The 15860-nt window shown below is 36.9% G+C and overlaps 2 protein-coding genes across 2 annotated transcripts in view; both read left to right on the forward strand.

The window, feature by feature from the left end:
* The first annotated feature begins 10051 nt into the window (after positions 1-10051).
* LOC307127368 (uncharacterized protein) lies at positions 10052-15258 on the forward strand. The gene is made up of 6 exons (XM_079818539.1): positions 10052-10173; positions 10289-10345; positions 10947-11008; positions 11261-11330; positions 12371-12545; positions 14700-15258. Exons 2-6 carry the CDS (start codon positions 10327-10329, stop codon positions 14860-14862), a joined length of 489 nt encoding a protein of 162 aa, XP_079674665.1. The 5' UTR covers positions 10052-10173; positions 10289-10326; the 3' UTR covers positions 14863-15258.
* LOC307127360 (uncharacterized protein) overlaps positions 14700-15860 on the forward strand; it is an 866317-nt gene continuing 865156 nt past the window's right edge. Inside the window, exon 1 of the mRNA XM_079818525.1 lies at positions 14700-14846. The gene's annotated coding sequence lies outside the window, so the exon portion shown is untranslated. The remainder of the gene's footprint in view (positions 14847-15860) is intronic.

Below are 15860 nucleotides of genomic sequence, written 5' to 3' on the forward strand. Positions count from 1 at the left end.
GGCGCACTGATCGCGATCTGTTGTTGAGAGAGACGAGGCGAATTCAAAAACATTTGCAGAATATTTTCTGTGCTGACTGAGATTTTGAAGCTGTTCGGACGATTCCTGAGGCAAGAGTTTTATTCTGGAAGAACAACGCAGGAGATATCCTTTACACAGAGTTATATTTTTGAGTTTTAGTTCTTATTATTTCTATTGTGCTATCTTATTGTTCTTTTCTTATTTTAGGAGTTTCAAATTTTATTTATTTTTATTTTTTATTTTTCTGGGAGGAGTATTTTTGAGGAGAGTTTATTGTATTGTACTATTGTGTTGTGTTGTGTTTTGTGTTTTGTATTGTTTTTATTCCAGATTGGAGGAGGATGTCGATGGCGAATATGATGGGTGAAACAGGAGGTGAGTGCTTTAGGTGTTTCATTTGTTTATGGGATGTTATGTTACTGAAATATTCCAGCCTCAGGCCGCTCCAAATCCAGGAGAGCCACTTTCTCTCAGACGGCTGGTCAGGAGGTTTGGAGACCCTGTTCTGTTCTGATTAGGGTTGCCACCCGTCCCGTAAAATACGGAATCGTCCCGTATTTACAAGCAAAATGACGCGTTCCGTATCAAACCAATACGGGACGCGATTTGTTCCGTATTTTTCATAGGTCCACACATAGTTCAATAAACACACAAGGATTTTGCAGTGTGGAGAATACTGATAGCAAATATAAACAAATCAATTTCACAAGTAGTAGGCCTACAGGAGCTCATTTGTGCGTGATTGCGTTTTAGCGGCTTTGTTGTCATAGCGGCGGAGTCTCGAGAACATGCGCTGTGCCGTGTGCCTGTAAACTTGCGCGTTTTTTAAAAAACATGTCGAGCTCGCGTCGCGTGCGTCCACCGGTTAAACGCAAGAGGATCTCCAGATATAGAACTGAATATCAAAAAGGTATCAATGGGTCTGTCCAGTAACTCATGATGAACCTCAGGCGAACTGCACACTTTGTGAGAAGCATTTCAACTGACTGTCTTAAAGCAACAGCGCTGACAGACACATCTGTGCTTCTAAAGGTAGCCTATAGTTTTTTTTTAATGGATAATATATTAATATAATATTCCATACATTATCAGAGCTTGGCAGACAGAATTATTATTTTTTAGGCAGGTTAATTAATAGATTATAGCCTAATAAATGTAATTATTAATTTATAATTTAGCTACGCTATAATCATACATAACCAATAATCCTGTCATATAAAGTTTATGACATTTAAAATTTTTTAGATAAAAATGGGACAAATAATTACATGATAATATAGTCATAATTTAAGTAAATTAATTTAAAAAAATTACATTTTTGAAATTCAAAAAAGTGATTACTGGTTCAGAATGACTGCTTAAAGGGACAGTTCACCCAAAAATGAAAATTCTGTCATCATTTTCTCACCCTCAAGTTGTTCCAAACATGTATACATTTCTTTGTTATGTTGAACACATAGGAAGATTACTATGAAAGTCAATGGTGCCCCCAAAGAAGCCTGGTTACAAACATTCTTCTAAATATCTTCTTTTGTGTTCAGCAGAACAAAGAAACTCATACAGGTTTGGAACATCATGAGGGCGAGTAAATTATGACAGAATTTTTATTTTGGGCTGAACTGTCCCTTTAAAGTGCACCAAATAGGCTACTAAAGAGTTCTTTAGAAAAAAAAACAAAAAAACAAAAAGTAAAATAATGTAAAATGTGTTCTGTTGCAAGTTCACATACTTGATCTCATGTTTTCTTATGGTTTATTATTGAGCTGTCAAGTTGTCAATGTAGAAATAATAATTTCATGACGTGTTTTTTTTTTTGGGGGGGGGGGGGGGGGGGGGGGGGTCCGGGGGTTGTGAACGTGTGTCCCTTATTTTGCCACACCAAAGGTGGCAACCCTAGTTCTGATGACCGACCCAGACACAGATCCAGGAGCTTCCTACACATTTAGCACTTCTGTCTTCTGAGTTTTGTGTTTCTGTGTCCACAGGTCAGACGGACAGGAAGAGGGAGTGGCAGAGCGGCAGCCGGGAGAGCCAGGACGATGGACGTCCATCCACTCCATCTAAACTCTTTCGCAGAGGTCAGAATAGGCTTTTATTGAAGAAGTTATTGCTCAGTTATCAAATAATGTGTCATTGAAAATAGAAAGTTGAAAAATAAATAAATACAGTAACAATTTGATGTGACCAGTGACATTGATTATTAATATGATAAGAAATATCTTCACCAAGCATCATGTCCATATCATCTTTGTCCCTCTCTGTCAATATAGTGAGGCGGTTCTCTAGAGAGTCGTTGAGCCTCAGCAGCCGAGGCACGTACATCGTCGAATGGAGGTGGAGTGGCGATCGGTCGGATAGCCTAAGCGAACAGGGCAGTTCCAGCGACTGTTGTTTGTCCAGGTCCGACAGCCTCGAAGAGTGGATGTGCCCTCCGCTGCCAGGTCAAGTTCCCGTCGAGCCAACGGAGACTTCAAATGGCCTTATGGAGGCTTCACCAGTGAACAGGAGCTCAACAGGTGAGACTGAAATAAAGCTGGGCGGTGTAAAGTGTACAGATGGAGATTTTTGCTATTTCATATTTCATTCTGACAGTCACAGTACAGTCACATTTAATTTCCTTTTGCTGAAATTTTCTTTCTGGAATCAAAGGGGTGGTTCCGTGGTTTTTTTCTAGGCTTGGTTGTGTTTATGGGGCGCAGTATAACATGTCTTAATACTTCTTTTTTTTTTAAACGCCGTATTTTTATTCTTATATTTTACCTTTATTCCACACCGCTGTCTCCACTGTCCTTTGAGCGGCTCGTTTGCTTCCTGCTTCTATGAAGCCCATCCCTCTGAAAAACGCAATGGTCTTAGATTGGTTAGATGGCCAAATGTAGTTTGTAGTTCTGCAACAGCTCTCTCTCTTTCGTAATGACTGCGACGTGGCCTCGCCCACTTTGTTGCGTGTTCACGGGGGCAGTGTTTGTGTTAATAGCAAGGGTTTATGATATCAACAAACCGGGAAGAAGCTTGTTGTAGTCCAAACCGGCCGTTTTTGTAGGCAATAAACTGCCATAACTTTAAAAGACAATATCTAACTTTCAGCGCTGTAACTTTGCAGATACTGTTTATGCTCAAGCAGCAACATTACACACTAACTAAAGTTAAAAAAGTGAAATCGCATGCAACCACCCCTTTAACAGTAAAATGTAAGTTATGTCATTATATCACAGCCTAATTTGGCGTCAGAGATGTTTCTAATAATTCAGTTTTGTTTTCTTCATTTCAGAAAAACCTGCCGATTGTAAGAAGAGGAAAGGAGATCGTTCTTTCTTCAGGAACGTGTGTCAGGCTATGAGGCGCTCGCTCCTCTGCTGTTGTCTCGGTGCTGAGGATGTTGTGGAGCCGTTTGTTCCTCCAGCGGATCTGGAGCCAGAGCCCGATCCTGGTCCATCATCACCTGATCCAGATCCCTCCGGCGTCCAGCCAAATAACGGTCAATCCGCAGACATTATTCCTCCAACATTGTTTTAAACAGTATTATTATTTTCTTGTTTGCACTGATATTTTAAATATAAAACAAAGGATCTAGCAAGCTCATATATTTCTCATATTTTATTTTTCAGACTCCTTTGAGACTCTCTATAACGTGGGAGAGATGATTGGATCCGGAGGATTCGGAAGAGTGTTCAAGGGAACACGGAAATGTGATGGCAAAACGGTAAAGCAATCTTGCTGAATTGTACAAACATTTTTGCTCTTGCATGCATTAAAACATATTTAATACAGATGGGTCAATACTTAGATGCTCAAATCATAAATGTTATGTGCAAAGTCAGCGGCTTGAACACTGTTACTGTTGTTGAACTGTTATTGAACATAGTTTTTTTTTGCAGGTTGCCATCAAGCAGATGCGCAAGATTAACAATGATCGTTATCTTGTTATTGTAAGTTGGTCAAAAGTTGAATGTGTATTTGTTGTTTAAGTGCTGATTACTGTAGTCAATACACCTGGAGGAAACATTAGGTGTAAATGTAATAGCTCAATAAACCTGGAAAGGCTCTGATGATCGTATCTATAAAGATCAAAGAAAAGAACATTTAAAAATGAGACGTTTTCTTCAGATTTTGACCCAGCTAACCTTCTGTCTACTACTTTTCTCTAGCCTGGGCATCCCACACCTCTGGTTACGGAAGTGGCGCTGCTGCTCATGATGAGGCAAGAACCCATAAGCCCCTTCGTCATACAAATGTACGACTGGTTTGAGCATCCTCGGAGATTCAGTCTCATTATGGAGTTCCCTGACCCCTGCGAGAACTTGCTGGACTTCATCCTTCGTGATCCTCCACTGGATGAAACCACAGCTCGGGTCATCATGATACAGGCTGTGCTGGCGGTGGAAAACTGCATCGAGCATGGCGTTTTTCATAATGATGTTCATGCACAGAATTTCCTGGTGAAGGCAAACACGCTAGAGCTCAAACTGATCGACTTCGGCTGCGGTCAGCTACTTAGTGCTGATGGCTACGAGAGGAACGTATACCGTGGTGAGTATTTTTGGAGTGTGGAAACCTGGATGTAGTGACTTTTTGATTATTTGATGCTTTGAAAAGATTGCTCAACAATGTGCAAATGTCTTGCTTACAGGATTACGGGATTACTGGCCGCCTGAAGTCTTCACAGAATCTCGATTCCACGCCGTCCCAACAAATGTCTGGGCTCTAGGAGTGCTGTTCTACGAGATGATGAACGCATGCTCTCCCTTTGGCAATAGAACGGAAATCACACGAGCCAAAGTTACATTTCAGAACCCCAACTTATCCGAAGGTGAGCGAAAAATATTGATAACATTGATAAACACACAAATAAAGCAAAGGCTCTGTTTAGAAACAGGTAAAGGTGAAGTATTTAAGATTTTTCAATGTTTTCAACATTCGTGTCACATGGTCATGACTAACCAGCCTCTCCTTAATAAAAATGTGTACAGAATGCAGAGATCTGATTAGCCAGTGCCTAGCCCGGGATCCAACGAAACGGCCGACGTTAGAGCAGATGTTACATCATGAATGGATTAGCTCAGGAGAAGTTCAGGAGATTCACTCGATCAGTGATTTCAGGTGTGAGGAAGTGTAACAGACAGAGTAGGATTATTATCATTTATCTTCAGTTCTGGATTATTGGTAGTGAGGTTTTCAAATTTGTGTTCATTGTTATAGTCAAGTCAGCTTCATTTATACAGCGCTTTATACAATACAGATTGTTTCAGAGCGGCTTCACAGTAATAAACAGGAAAATAACACAATCAGTGATGCGATTGCAACAATTCAGTTCTGTTGTAAATCAGCTCTAAAAAAACATTCATGAGTTCACATGTTCATATAATCTTTGTATTGGATAGGATATAACACTTGGTGGAGGGCTTGAGCCGAAGCCTGAAGTTCAACCCCGACCTGCTGACAGGAACCCAAGCCGCCGCACCAGAGATCAGAGCCGGCCCACGTCTGAGCAAGAACACGAGAGACCGAAGACTGGAAAGAAGTCATCAAGTCATCACGGCCACATTTGCTTTGTTTAGTCAAGACAACTCATCTTTATTTATATAGTTGTCACAGACTGACTGTGACCTCTGACTTTTATTTTGAAGGGACTGAACACGGGCATGTGCACACAACAAACTGTTTCCACCATTACACATACACACAAACTAATGCCGCGTTCCAGGCGACCTGTGACCCGTGTTTTTCCAACCTTCTACCCGTGAAAGTGCACCGGAACGGCAGTCAAACCCGTGACTTCCCACCCGTGAACTCGTAGTAGATCGATGTACTCCCAGTTACGAGCTCTGGCGTCACATAGCCCGCGAAGCAACAATGGCAGCCCCTACGGATGCAGTGTTTATGAAAGTCGTACATTAAAACCCAAATCGCTTTTTTAAAATAAGGTATTGTCCTAACGTTATTTATCTGCAAATGTTATGCATTATCAGCAGCTTTTCTAGCGTTAGCTCGTTTTCAGGCCATTGAGTGCAAGAATAAAATAATACCTAATACATTTCCAAATATACAAATAACGTAAAATAAAAGGTACAACAGCTTCTCTTGCCTTATGGGCCGTTTTTCTCCTCCGTTTCCCTCAAATAAGCAAGGAGTGAGCACCTTTGGTGATAGAAATGTTTGTAAATGAGTTCGGCGTGACTTTGCCTGGAACGCAGCATAAATGCCGGCAAAATGTACCATCCTGATGTAGTCGTGTGTTTGTAGCCCCGATGTCGGTGTTGTAACATCCCGTTCATCGTCCCAAGTTGTTAGTTTCATTGTTTTGTTTGTTTAATGCTGGAATTTGTTTAAATGTTTAATGTTCAGTGACGCATGCGGTTCTAATATCATTACACAGAGAGGAACACCAAAAATACTTTACACCATAAGAGTTTATTTCATTTCATTCAGTTATCAGTTTAACTTCAACGCTTTTCAAACAGCTAAACATCCCTTCTGGTTCACCTCTGTCGCGGAAATTCTCAATCCGTTTATCTGACTTCACCACGGACAATTCAAAACAACTCCCAGTTGTTAATATAAAACTACAGTATCTCGAGGTAATTCCCTTCTCGAATACATCGAACACAATTTCAATACTTTGAGGTAATTCCCCTCCCTAAGTAAGGTGACGGCGTCCCGTCGAGAAGCTACTATCGCTAGCGTTTACTCAAACACACATGAGCACACATATGACTGCACCTTTTTGGCTAAGTCTACATGGTCTTTGACCTGAACATCCTTAGTCTGCGTTTTTCTGTAATGTCATGCTAAATAACCCTTTGACCATTTCTGTGTTAATAGATGTAAATAATATATGATGTAGAGTTGAAATGTCATGAAGGTTTGTTTGTTTATGTCTTGTCACCTGTTTGTAACTTATAGGTTTTCCCCTAAAATGATATGTTCCAAAAATAGGAGGAGCCAAAGCCTATAAAAGAGGCAGCCATTTTAGGGGCAGGGGAGGGAGTGTGGAGAGATTCAATCTCGTTTGTGTTTTTTGGTCCTGTACATCGGCATAGCCAACTTACATTCGTGTATTGCAAATGTATTTTCCTCTGTATTATATTTGGATTATTTTTCTGTCTTCACTATTGCCACTGTATGTATTTATATTTTTCCACTTTGGGAGTTAAAACAACTCTGGACTGTGCATATTTGTCCCTGTCACTTATTTTACACCTCTGTCCGCTGGTACATCCTGACAATAGTGTCTTATATGTGACCTGATGACCCCTTTGAATAAAAGTATCATTTGTTTGTTGAACGCACAGCCTTGCAAAGTACACTTCTTTTATTTATTTTTATTTTATTGATTTATTTGATAGGGATTATGCATATAAATGAACATTGTTGTATAAAAATACATCATGTAAATATGCCAGAATTAGTCAAAATAACTACTTTTCATCTGCAGTCCCTAGGCAGGTAACATAAGACTAACAAGAAGACAGCCCACAATCAAACAGCATTCATTCACTATAGAGTAAAATATACACATAATAATGACATGTACATTGATAAAACAAAAAGACACATAATGGCAAAGACATTGTTCATCCACCTCTATACTGCATTCAATAAACAGTGAAAATGTATGGGTGATAAATGTGTGAGTACATGTCTGGTTTTCTAGAAGCAACTGTTTTAAGTGAGTTTTAAAGGTTTTCAATGTAGGACATTCTCTTATTGGAAGGGGCAAACTATTCCAGAGTTTTCTGCCTATTACTGACAATACGTTTTGTCCAAAAGTGGTGCGCCTAAATGGTATCACACTGTCCCCTTTCACAGAGGCCTGTGTACTCAGTGGTGGAAATGGCCGAAAGTTGTTGTTGTTGTTTTTTAGTTGCAGTTCAAGAGGTCACAAAAACCTTCTAAATAAATTGTCCCCAGGTTAAATAAATCTGTTGAATGTTTTGGATGGTTACTGTACATCTCAGTTTAGTGCTTTGAAAATGAACAATTAAACATGTAAAGGTGAATCTAGTTATAAGGCAGTTATATATATATATATATATATATATATATATATATATATATATATATATATATATATATATATATATATACTGTATATATATATATATATCAATTAAAAAAAGTAACTAATTAATCGCACATTCAACATCTGCGTTTTTAATATTTTTTCATTGTAATAATTCCACAGTTACTCTCCAAATTTATGTAGAAACAACTTAAAGACAGTATATTTGAAATATTTGTTGTAATGACACATTTTTATGAAAACTGCTACCGATGTCTCTGAATTTTTTTTCCTTCTTTTAAAACATTAATGATAGACATTCAACATTATTGTATAAATAAAAGCTATATCAATTCCAAGTGAACTTAAAACAATATTCACACAAACCTATTATAAAAAATGTCTGGGGGTCATTTGGAACATTTCAAACTTGTGTGGGAAAAGGTTACACAAACAAGGCTTTTGTTACAGTATATTTTTTTGGAAAAAAAAAATTCTACATTATTTTCTGAATTCTACATTTTGTCTTCGGTTAGTTCAATAATATAGCCTACGCATCATTGATAAACCCTTGTTATAAAAAAAATATATTAATAATTCTCTCTAATTGGCCTCATTAGCAAAGCCCGCTAAAAAACACAAGACAAGCAGGGCCGTAACCACACCACCACACACATTGTAATATCAGAAAGCTTTATTAATGTTTTTACTGTAAAGTTGTGCACAAATTAATACAGTTATATAAAATGGCATCATTTTAAAATCCACTTTTAAAAAATATCTACATTTCTCATTTTCATTCATGATGATAAAGTGAACATGTGCTTTGGTTTAGTGGAGGATTGCTGCCATCTACTGGAAAACAAACACTTTTAAAATTAAAATAATACTATTTTTACCTTTATGTGTAGACATTTTAGACAATCATTATTATAACAATAGAAACATCTCTTATCATTTTTGGGGTGCGTGGTGAGATATAAGTAGCTAAACATTTAATATTTGACAACTGTTTATGATAGATGTATTCAACGACCCACAGTAATAATACAGTGATGTAAACTGTTCATTTTTTTTTAATGGAATTTATAAGACACGTTTTGCACTTTTGACATAGTGAATATTGAATGTGTGCATATTTTAAATAAAATACTATTAGCAAAGAGTTCAGCCTAAATGGATTACCTCACATCTAGGCTACAATTAGACTAGAACTGCTTTTACCATTCTTATTTCTTTCTTCTTCTTTTTTTCTTTATTACCTCAAATCCCTTTTAATCCTTATTTTATTTTCCAGGTATCATTACATGCTTGGCCTGTGTTTTCATTGCATTTCCAATTTTGACCAGCATGGGTCGCCATTTGTGTGTGTTTTGTGCATATCTCGCATGCATTTCTGAATTACAGTGTGCGATTCTGGATCTGATTTCACTCGATATAACGGAAATTCAAGCTCTTTTCGGGAAAGACGGCCGGATCATTTTTAGATGACCATTTATGTATTATTATTATTATATTTATAGACAGGATAATTTCAGGCAGGTTAACACAGCTTTATAATTTCAAAGTTTCTGTTATGGCATCTGTTAATGTTCTGAATTCTCCATGTTCAGCATAATAACCGGAGATGCGCGCAGAATCAGCGCTGCACGTTACAGAATATTGCGCAACATGCGCAGCTTACGCTCATTTAGTAGACTGAGAATATGCGTAGCGCTAGTCGCTGGATTGCTCGCACTTTAAGGACATTGTTTGAGTAATGTACAAGTAAGTCCAGTGTTATTTGAATATTAATGTTGTATTACAAGTGTATTCGTTGCAGATACTGTTTATAAGTTTTATTCATTTATATTTATGCAATCTATTTATCTCACGTGAGTTATGCGCTGAATCATTGACGTCAATCCTTTGAAGTTTAATATAGCGATCGCTATCACTTGAATGAGGATGAAGACACTTTATGTTGAGTTTATTTATATCACTTAAGTGATTTATATGTTAATTATTATTTCTCTTTAACTGTTCTAGATCAACCTTGCACATGTCCATCTGTGTTGATACAAAGCAATCATTGCACTGTTATTTAACAGAATCATACTATATATTTTTTCCAACGTGAAAAAGGCGGAATTTTGGATTATCTACACGAGGTAAGTTTGCAACTATTTATGATTGTATTTACCTCTTTTTAAATTACTTATTACTTTAAAATATTACAACTTAACATCAAATAACACTACTGTTATTTAAATCTGGCGACTCTAGGTAAAGGGGTGATTGAGCGACCGACGAATCGATTGTACATGCAAGCATCAGATACAGGTAAGTATCCCTCATTGTCATCCAAAATGGATATTTTACTAAACGTTATCCATCAAAATAGGACTGGGACTCGGTAGGAGTGAACAAAATCGATTGTTTTTTGTTGTGTGGTAACTTTTAACGTGCGCCAGAGTCATGTAACTTATGTTAGCCTATCTGCTAGTGTTTGCCACTACGTCCGTTTTTAACCTTCAAGTACTTCTAAAAATAATATTATAAAGATCAAGTGAAGCCTTTGTAATTTTAAATAGGCTAGAAGCCGGTTAAGTTAGTGAACGGGTAACGTTATACGATAGCAATCAAATTGCTCGCGAGTCGTGAGCTCATTTGCACAGACACACACACACAAGCGAAGTTTTCATGTGCTAATCTTTTTGTCTGTTAATGGTAAGTGAGGTGAAATGTACAATTCTTGTTGTAGTATAATTACTGCATATGATTTTGCAAACCGCTACTGGTTTGATCACACAACTATTCGCGGCATGCCAATCTTGGACCGCATCTGCAACAGCCGTTTTATGAAGACGTATTTAACGTGAATAAATGGGATCGGCTAGTTAAGCTATCTGTTCTTTACAAAACATCTCTTTTTTTTATCTAGTGGTTCAACTCCTAATGGCTCACTTCGCAGAAAAGCATGAAGGACTCATTCTACGAGAAAATGTAAGTTTGTCTTTGTGTTTGTCTTTCATTGTGGTTGTTAGTTTTTGAAATTACACCTGTATAGGAATGGTTCAGCCAAAAATGAAATTCACTCAAATTTACTCACCCTTATGCTTTCTAAAATTCATAAGAATTCAAGGGGCACAGATGAAGATATTTTAATGAAGAAATTATGTCTGTTTCCCTATAAAATGCAAGCAAACTTGAACTTCAGACTCCAAAAATGTCATAAATTGTTATTTTTGACAATAGATGTCTGCCACTCCTGCTGACCTCAAGAAGACGGATAAACTGCCTGTGACTCCTCGTTTGATCCTGCTTGGTAAGTATATCATATTAGACATATCTGCAATTTGTTTTACTAAAACAAGGCTCACACAAGTTTTACTATTAGAAGTTCCACATTTATGTGCCTTACATTAACATTTATGCATTTGGCAGAAGCTTTTATCTTACATTGCATTCAAGGTACACATTTTACATTTGATCAGTTCTTGCTTTCCCCTGTGAATCGAACCCATGACCTTGGTGTTGCCAGCGCCACGCTCTACTGTTTGAACAACAGGAGCTACAGGAAAGCCTTATTCTAGAATCCACTGTCTTTGAATCATGTTGTATTGCACTGTGCTGGGCTACGTTTCTCAAAAGCATCATAAGCCTAGATATATCTTATCTAGATAATCATTGCCACCAGTTGGTCTCTACGATCAACTTAGGCGTATGATGCTTTTGAGAAACGCAGCCCAGGTTTGAATTTAAAATATTTATTCAACTAAGCCAAGTCTTATTCTTAGTTTGAGAATTTAGTTCACCTATAGAAACCTCAGTTTTTTTTTATCACTATACACTTTGTGTTTGACCTTTTTTCCCATCTTGAATGATGGCTTGCCGTTAAAGTGCTAGTTCACCCAAATATTTTAATATTTTAAATCTGTCATTAATTCCTCACCCTCATGTCGTACCAAACCTGGAAGAACTTTGTTGATCTTCAGAAAATATATTTTTGACTGAGAGCTCTCGGAGTTCATAAAAAATATCTTAATTTGTGTTCTGAAGACGAACAAAGGTCTTTCGGGTGTGGAACGATACGAGGGTGAGGAATTAATGACAGAATTTTTGGTTAAACTATCCCTTTAATTAAAAAAGACAAGAACAAGGTTCGATGTTGTCATCCTGTACTCGCAGTCAGGTTGTTACAAATCAATATAACATTTTGTCAATGGGTCAGCAATGTCACTTAGCATTCAAAGACATGACTTTGTGTGCCGTTGTCAGGTTATGAAAGAATTTTCTCACTGCCTTTTCTACACTTTCTAGAGATCATAGAATAAACATTGTTCTATTCATTCCTTTATGGTTTAGGTGAAAATCCGGGGCAATGGATGAAACGGTGGATGATCAGCCTGGAAGGCCGAGTAATCTGCGAGGGTGTGCAGCCAACTTTTCTCACTGGACTTGCTGCATTGTTCTCTTTGTATTATATCTTTAATTTGCAGTACCAGGAGGAAGCAGCATCCACACTGGAATTCATTCAAAGGTAAATTTGCACTTATATTATTTATTTCTATTTAATTTGTTAGTATTAGTTTGGTGAATCAAAGGAATAGTTCACCCAACAATTACATTTATCATCTCATGATTTACTCGTCCTCAAGCTAACCTAGGTGTATGACATTTTTCTAATTTATAACTGCCATTTTGTTTTGTTCTATCCTCTGTACAACCTACTTTGGGTCAGAGGTCACCCTTCTGCCGGAACTCATCTCTCTCGTAAACGAGCATAAGGCTTTTGCCGGAAGCCAGTCATTATAGTTTATAAAAGTTTAAATAACTTTTATATTTTTCTTACAAGACCACATCGCTTGACCTCAGAAGGCCTTTAATACCCCCCAGGTAATAAAGGTTGAGTAAATTATGGGATAATAAATTTAATTTTTGGGTGAACTATTTTTTTCACAGTGTTAGTTCATCCGAAAGTGAAATTTCTGTCATTAATTCTGTCAGCAATGTCGTTCTACACCCGTAAGACCTTTTTTCATCTTTGGAACACAAATTAAGATATTTTTGATGAAATCCGAAGTTATCTGATCCACACATAGCCAGCAACGTCATTGCACCTTTTGACATCCAGAAATGTAGTTGAAAACATGATTTAAAAATTGTCAACGTTACTGCAGTAGTTCAACCTTAAATTTTATGAAGTGATAAGAACTTTTTGTGCACCAAAAAAGCAAAACAAAAATTAAGATTTTATTTAACAATATGAACCGTTGTCATACGTAGTGAACTAGTATACGTAGTGCAGGATTCCTTGTTTACATCCGAATGCCAACTCAGTATTGGCTGAAGCTGAACATGTGAGCAGACATGCATACATGTGATTTTGTCACAGGAAAAATGTCTTAATTCGTGTTCCGAAAATTAACAAAGGTCTTACGGGTGAGTAATTAATGACAGGAATTTTATTTTTGAGTGAACTAACCCTTTAAGAAATAGTTCCAGCTAAAATAATGATATCATTTACTTTACTTTGTTCTCTCAAACTTGTGACTTTTTTTTTCTTTAAAAGGCCATAGTAACACAATACAATAATATATAATTTGGCAACATTTGTGAATGCATTAACTAACATGAACTAACAAAGAGATATACATTTGTTACAGTATTTAATATAGTTCATTGATTATGTTAGTTCAGTGCATTAACTAATGTTAACATGTACACCCTTTTTATTTTAACAATAATAATCCAAATGTTGAAAATATTTAAGATTAATACATGCTGTAGAAGTATTGTTCATTCTTAGTTCATGTTAACTAAAATTGTTAAAAGAACACGTCGACTTTTGGGGACTTTATCTTATTCACCGTATCACTCCGTGCGTGCCATAACTCTGTCTGACGCACCCCACGCTAGCCTAGCTTAGCACAAAGTCTGGAGGTAAACGGCTCCAGCTAGCCTACTGCTCAATAAGAGACAAAATAACACCAACATTTTCTTATGTACATATTGTGATGTGTATAGTTACATTGTGTACAAAGACCGACAGAAAATGAAAAGTTGCTATTTTCTAGACTGATATGGCAGGAACTGTACTCTCATTCGTGCGTAATGATCAAGGAACTTTATTGCCGTATGATGGGTGCAGCGGCACATTGATATTACACAGCGCCTGAAAATAGGCTAACTTCCGTCTACATAACCTACGTGACAACCTGCTTACAGAGAGCTCTGGAGACTATTTTCAGGCGCTGTGTAATATCATTGCGCCGCTGCAATCATGGGATGGCTCAAAGTTCCTTGATCATTATGCAGGAATGAGAGTATAGTTCCTAGCCATTTCGGTCTAGAATACGATGTAACTATACACATCACAACATGTAAATAGGAAAATGTTGGTGTCATTTAGTCACTTATTGAGCAGTAGGCTAGCTGGAGCCGTTCCAGTCTTTGTGCTAAGCTAGGCTAGCGGTGGGTGCGTAAGACAGAGTTATGGCACGCACAGAGATGAGACTGGTATTTATGGATTTATCTAACTCTAGGGGATATGGTGAATTAGATAAAGTCCACAAAAGTCGGTGTGTTCCTTTAACAAATGACATTTTATTGTAAAGTGTTACCAAAATTTTGATAATCAAAATCATACCATATAAAATCATTGTTCACTGAAAATATCTCTCTTATTTTAAAGACGTTTTGTTGGAATAAATCCTGAAAAGGGGACCAAGGCTGCACGAGGAAAAGTTACATCCAAAAAAACTGGGAAAACGGTGCAAAAGAAAACCATAACTGTCAACACCAAAGTGTCAGACCTTTTAAAGAGACTCATGGACTTTGAGTGGGACTTCGTTTAAAAAGTGTAGTTGACACACCCCACACCCATGCAGGTTGGTTTCTGAAAAATGTGCTGGCCTGGTGAGTTATACTTTATACTTTTATACCAAGTTATTTAGGTATTAAAAATGCTGATGCTTTGTTAAAGCCTGTTCTAGTGTTTTTTTTTATTTTTGTTTTTTGTTTTTTTTATTAATTATTGGTTTGTTTCAGTGCAATTGTTTTTTTGGAGTAATGTTTGGTGAAGCCTGATTCAATTTGTATTTTATATACTGGAGGATTGTCTATATATTGTTTGTTTTTGTTTGTATGTTTGCTTTTTTATTAGCCATTTTTGTATTTTGATATGTTGTTGGGTGTTTATTTTTTTATATGCACTGAATATTACTTGAATACTTTTACATTTTTATCATCATAATAAAAAAAAAAAGACTAACTTGGCTCTATTCCTTTTTGTTACCCATAGACAAATATAAAATGCTGAGTTATTAGTTATTATAGCATTTAAAATGTGAATTATTGGGTTGTGACTAGATTGTAATTTAACAGATATCAATGTAAAAAAAATTCCCTGTAAAAAAACGGTAATCTACTGGCAGCTGTGGTTGCCAGCATGATACTGTAAAAATACGAAGCACTACTGTTTTTTAAATTAACAGCTAAATTCCGTTTTTTCAGCTACAGTAGACAACTGTAATTTAACCGTTAAATTACAGTTGTCTACTGTAGCTGAAAAAACGGAATTTAGCTGTTAATTTAAAAAACAGTAGTGCTTCGTATTTTTACAGTATCATGCTGGCAACCACAGCTGCCAGTAGATTACCGTTTTTTTACAGGGAAATTTTTTACAGTGTACTAAGTACCCATGGGTTAACATTTAGAGAGGCTGGACAGAGAGTTCAGCCCAACCTCAGCAGATAAAAAACAAACCTTTGAAAATGCATGAATGAATCGAATGATTTTACAATGTGGAGAGAAATAAATATTTTCATCAATATGCAGTACTGGTCTTGTGTGA

Source organism: Gobio gobio (assembly GCF_949357685.1).
Source record: "Gobio gobio genome assembly, chromosome: 6".
Lineage (NCBI taxonomy): Eukaryota > Metazoa > Chordata > Actinopteri > Cypriniformes > Gobionidae > Gobio > Gobio gobio.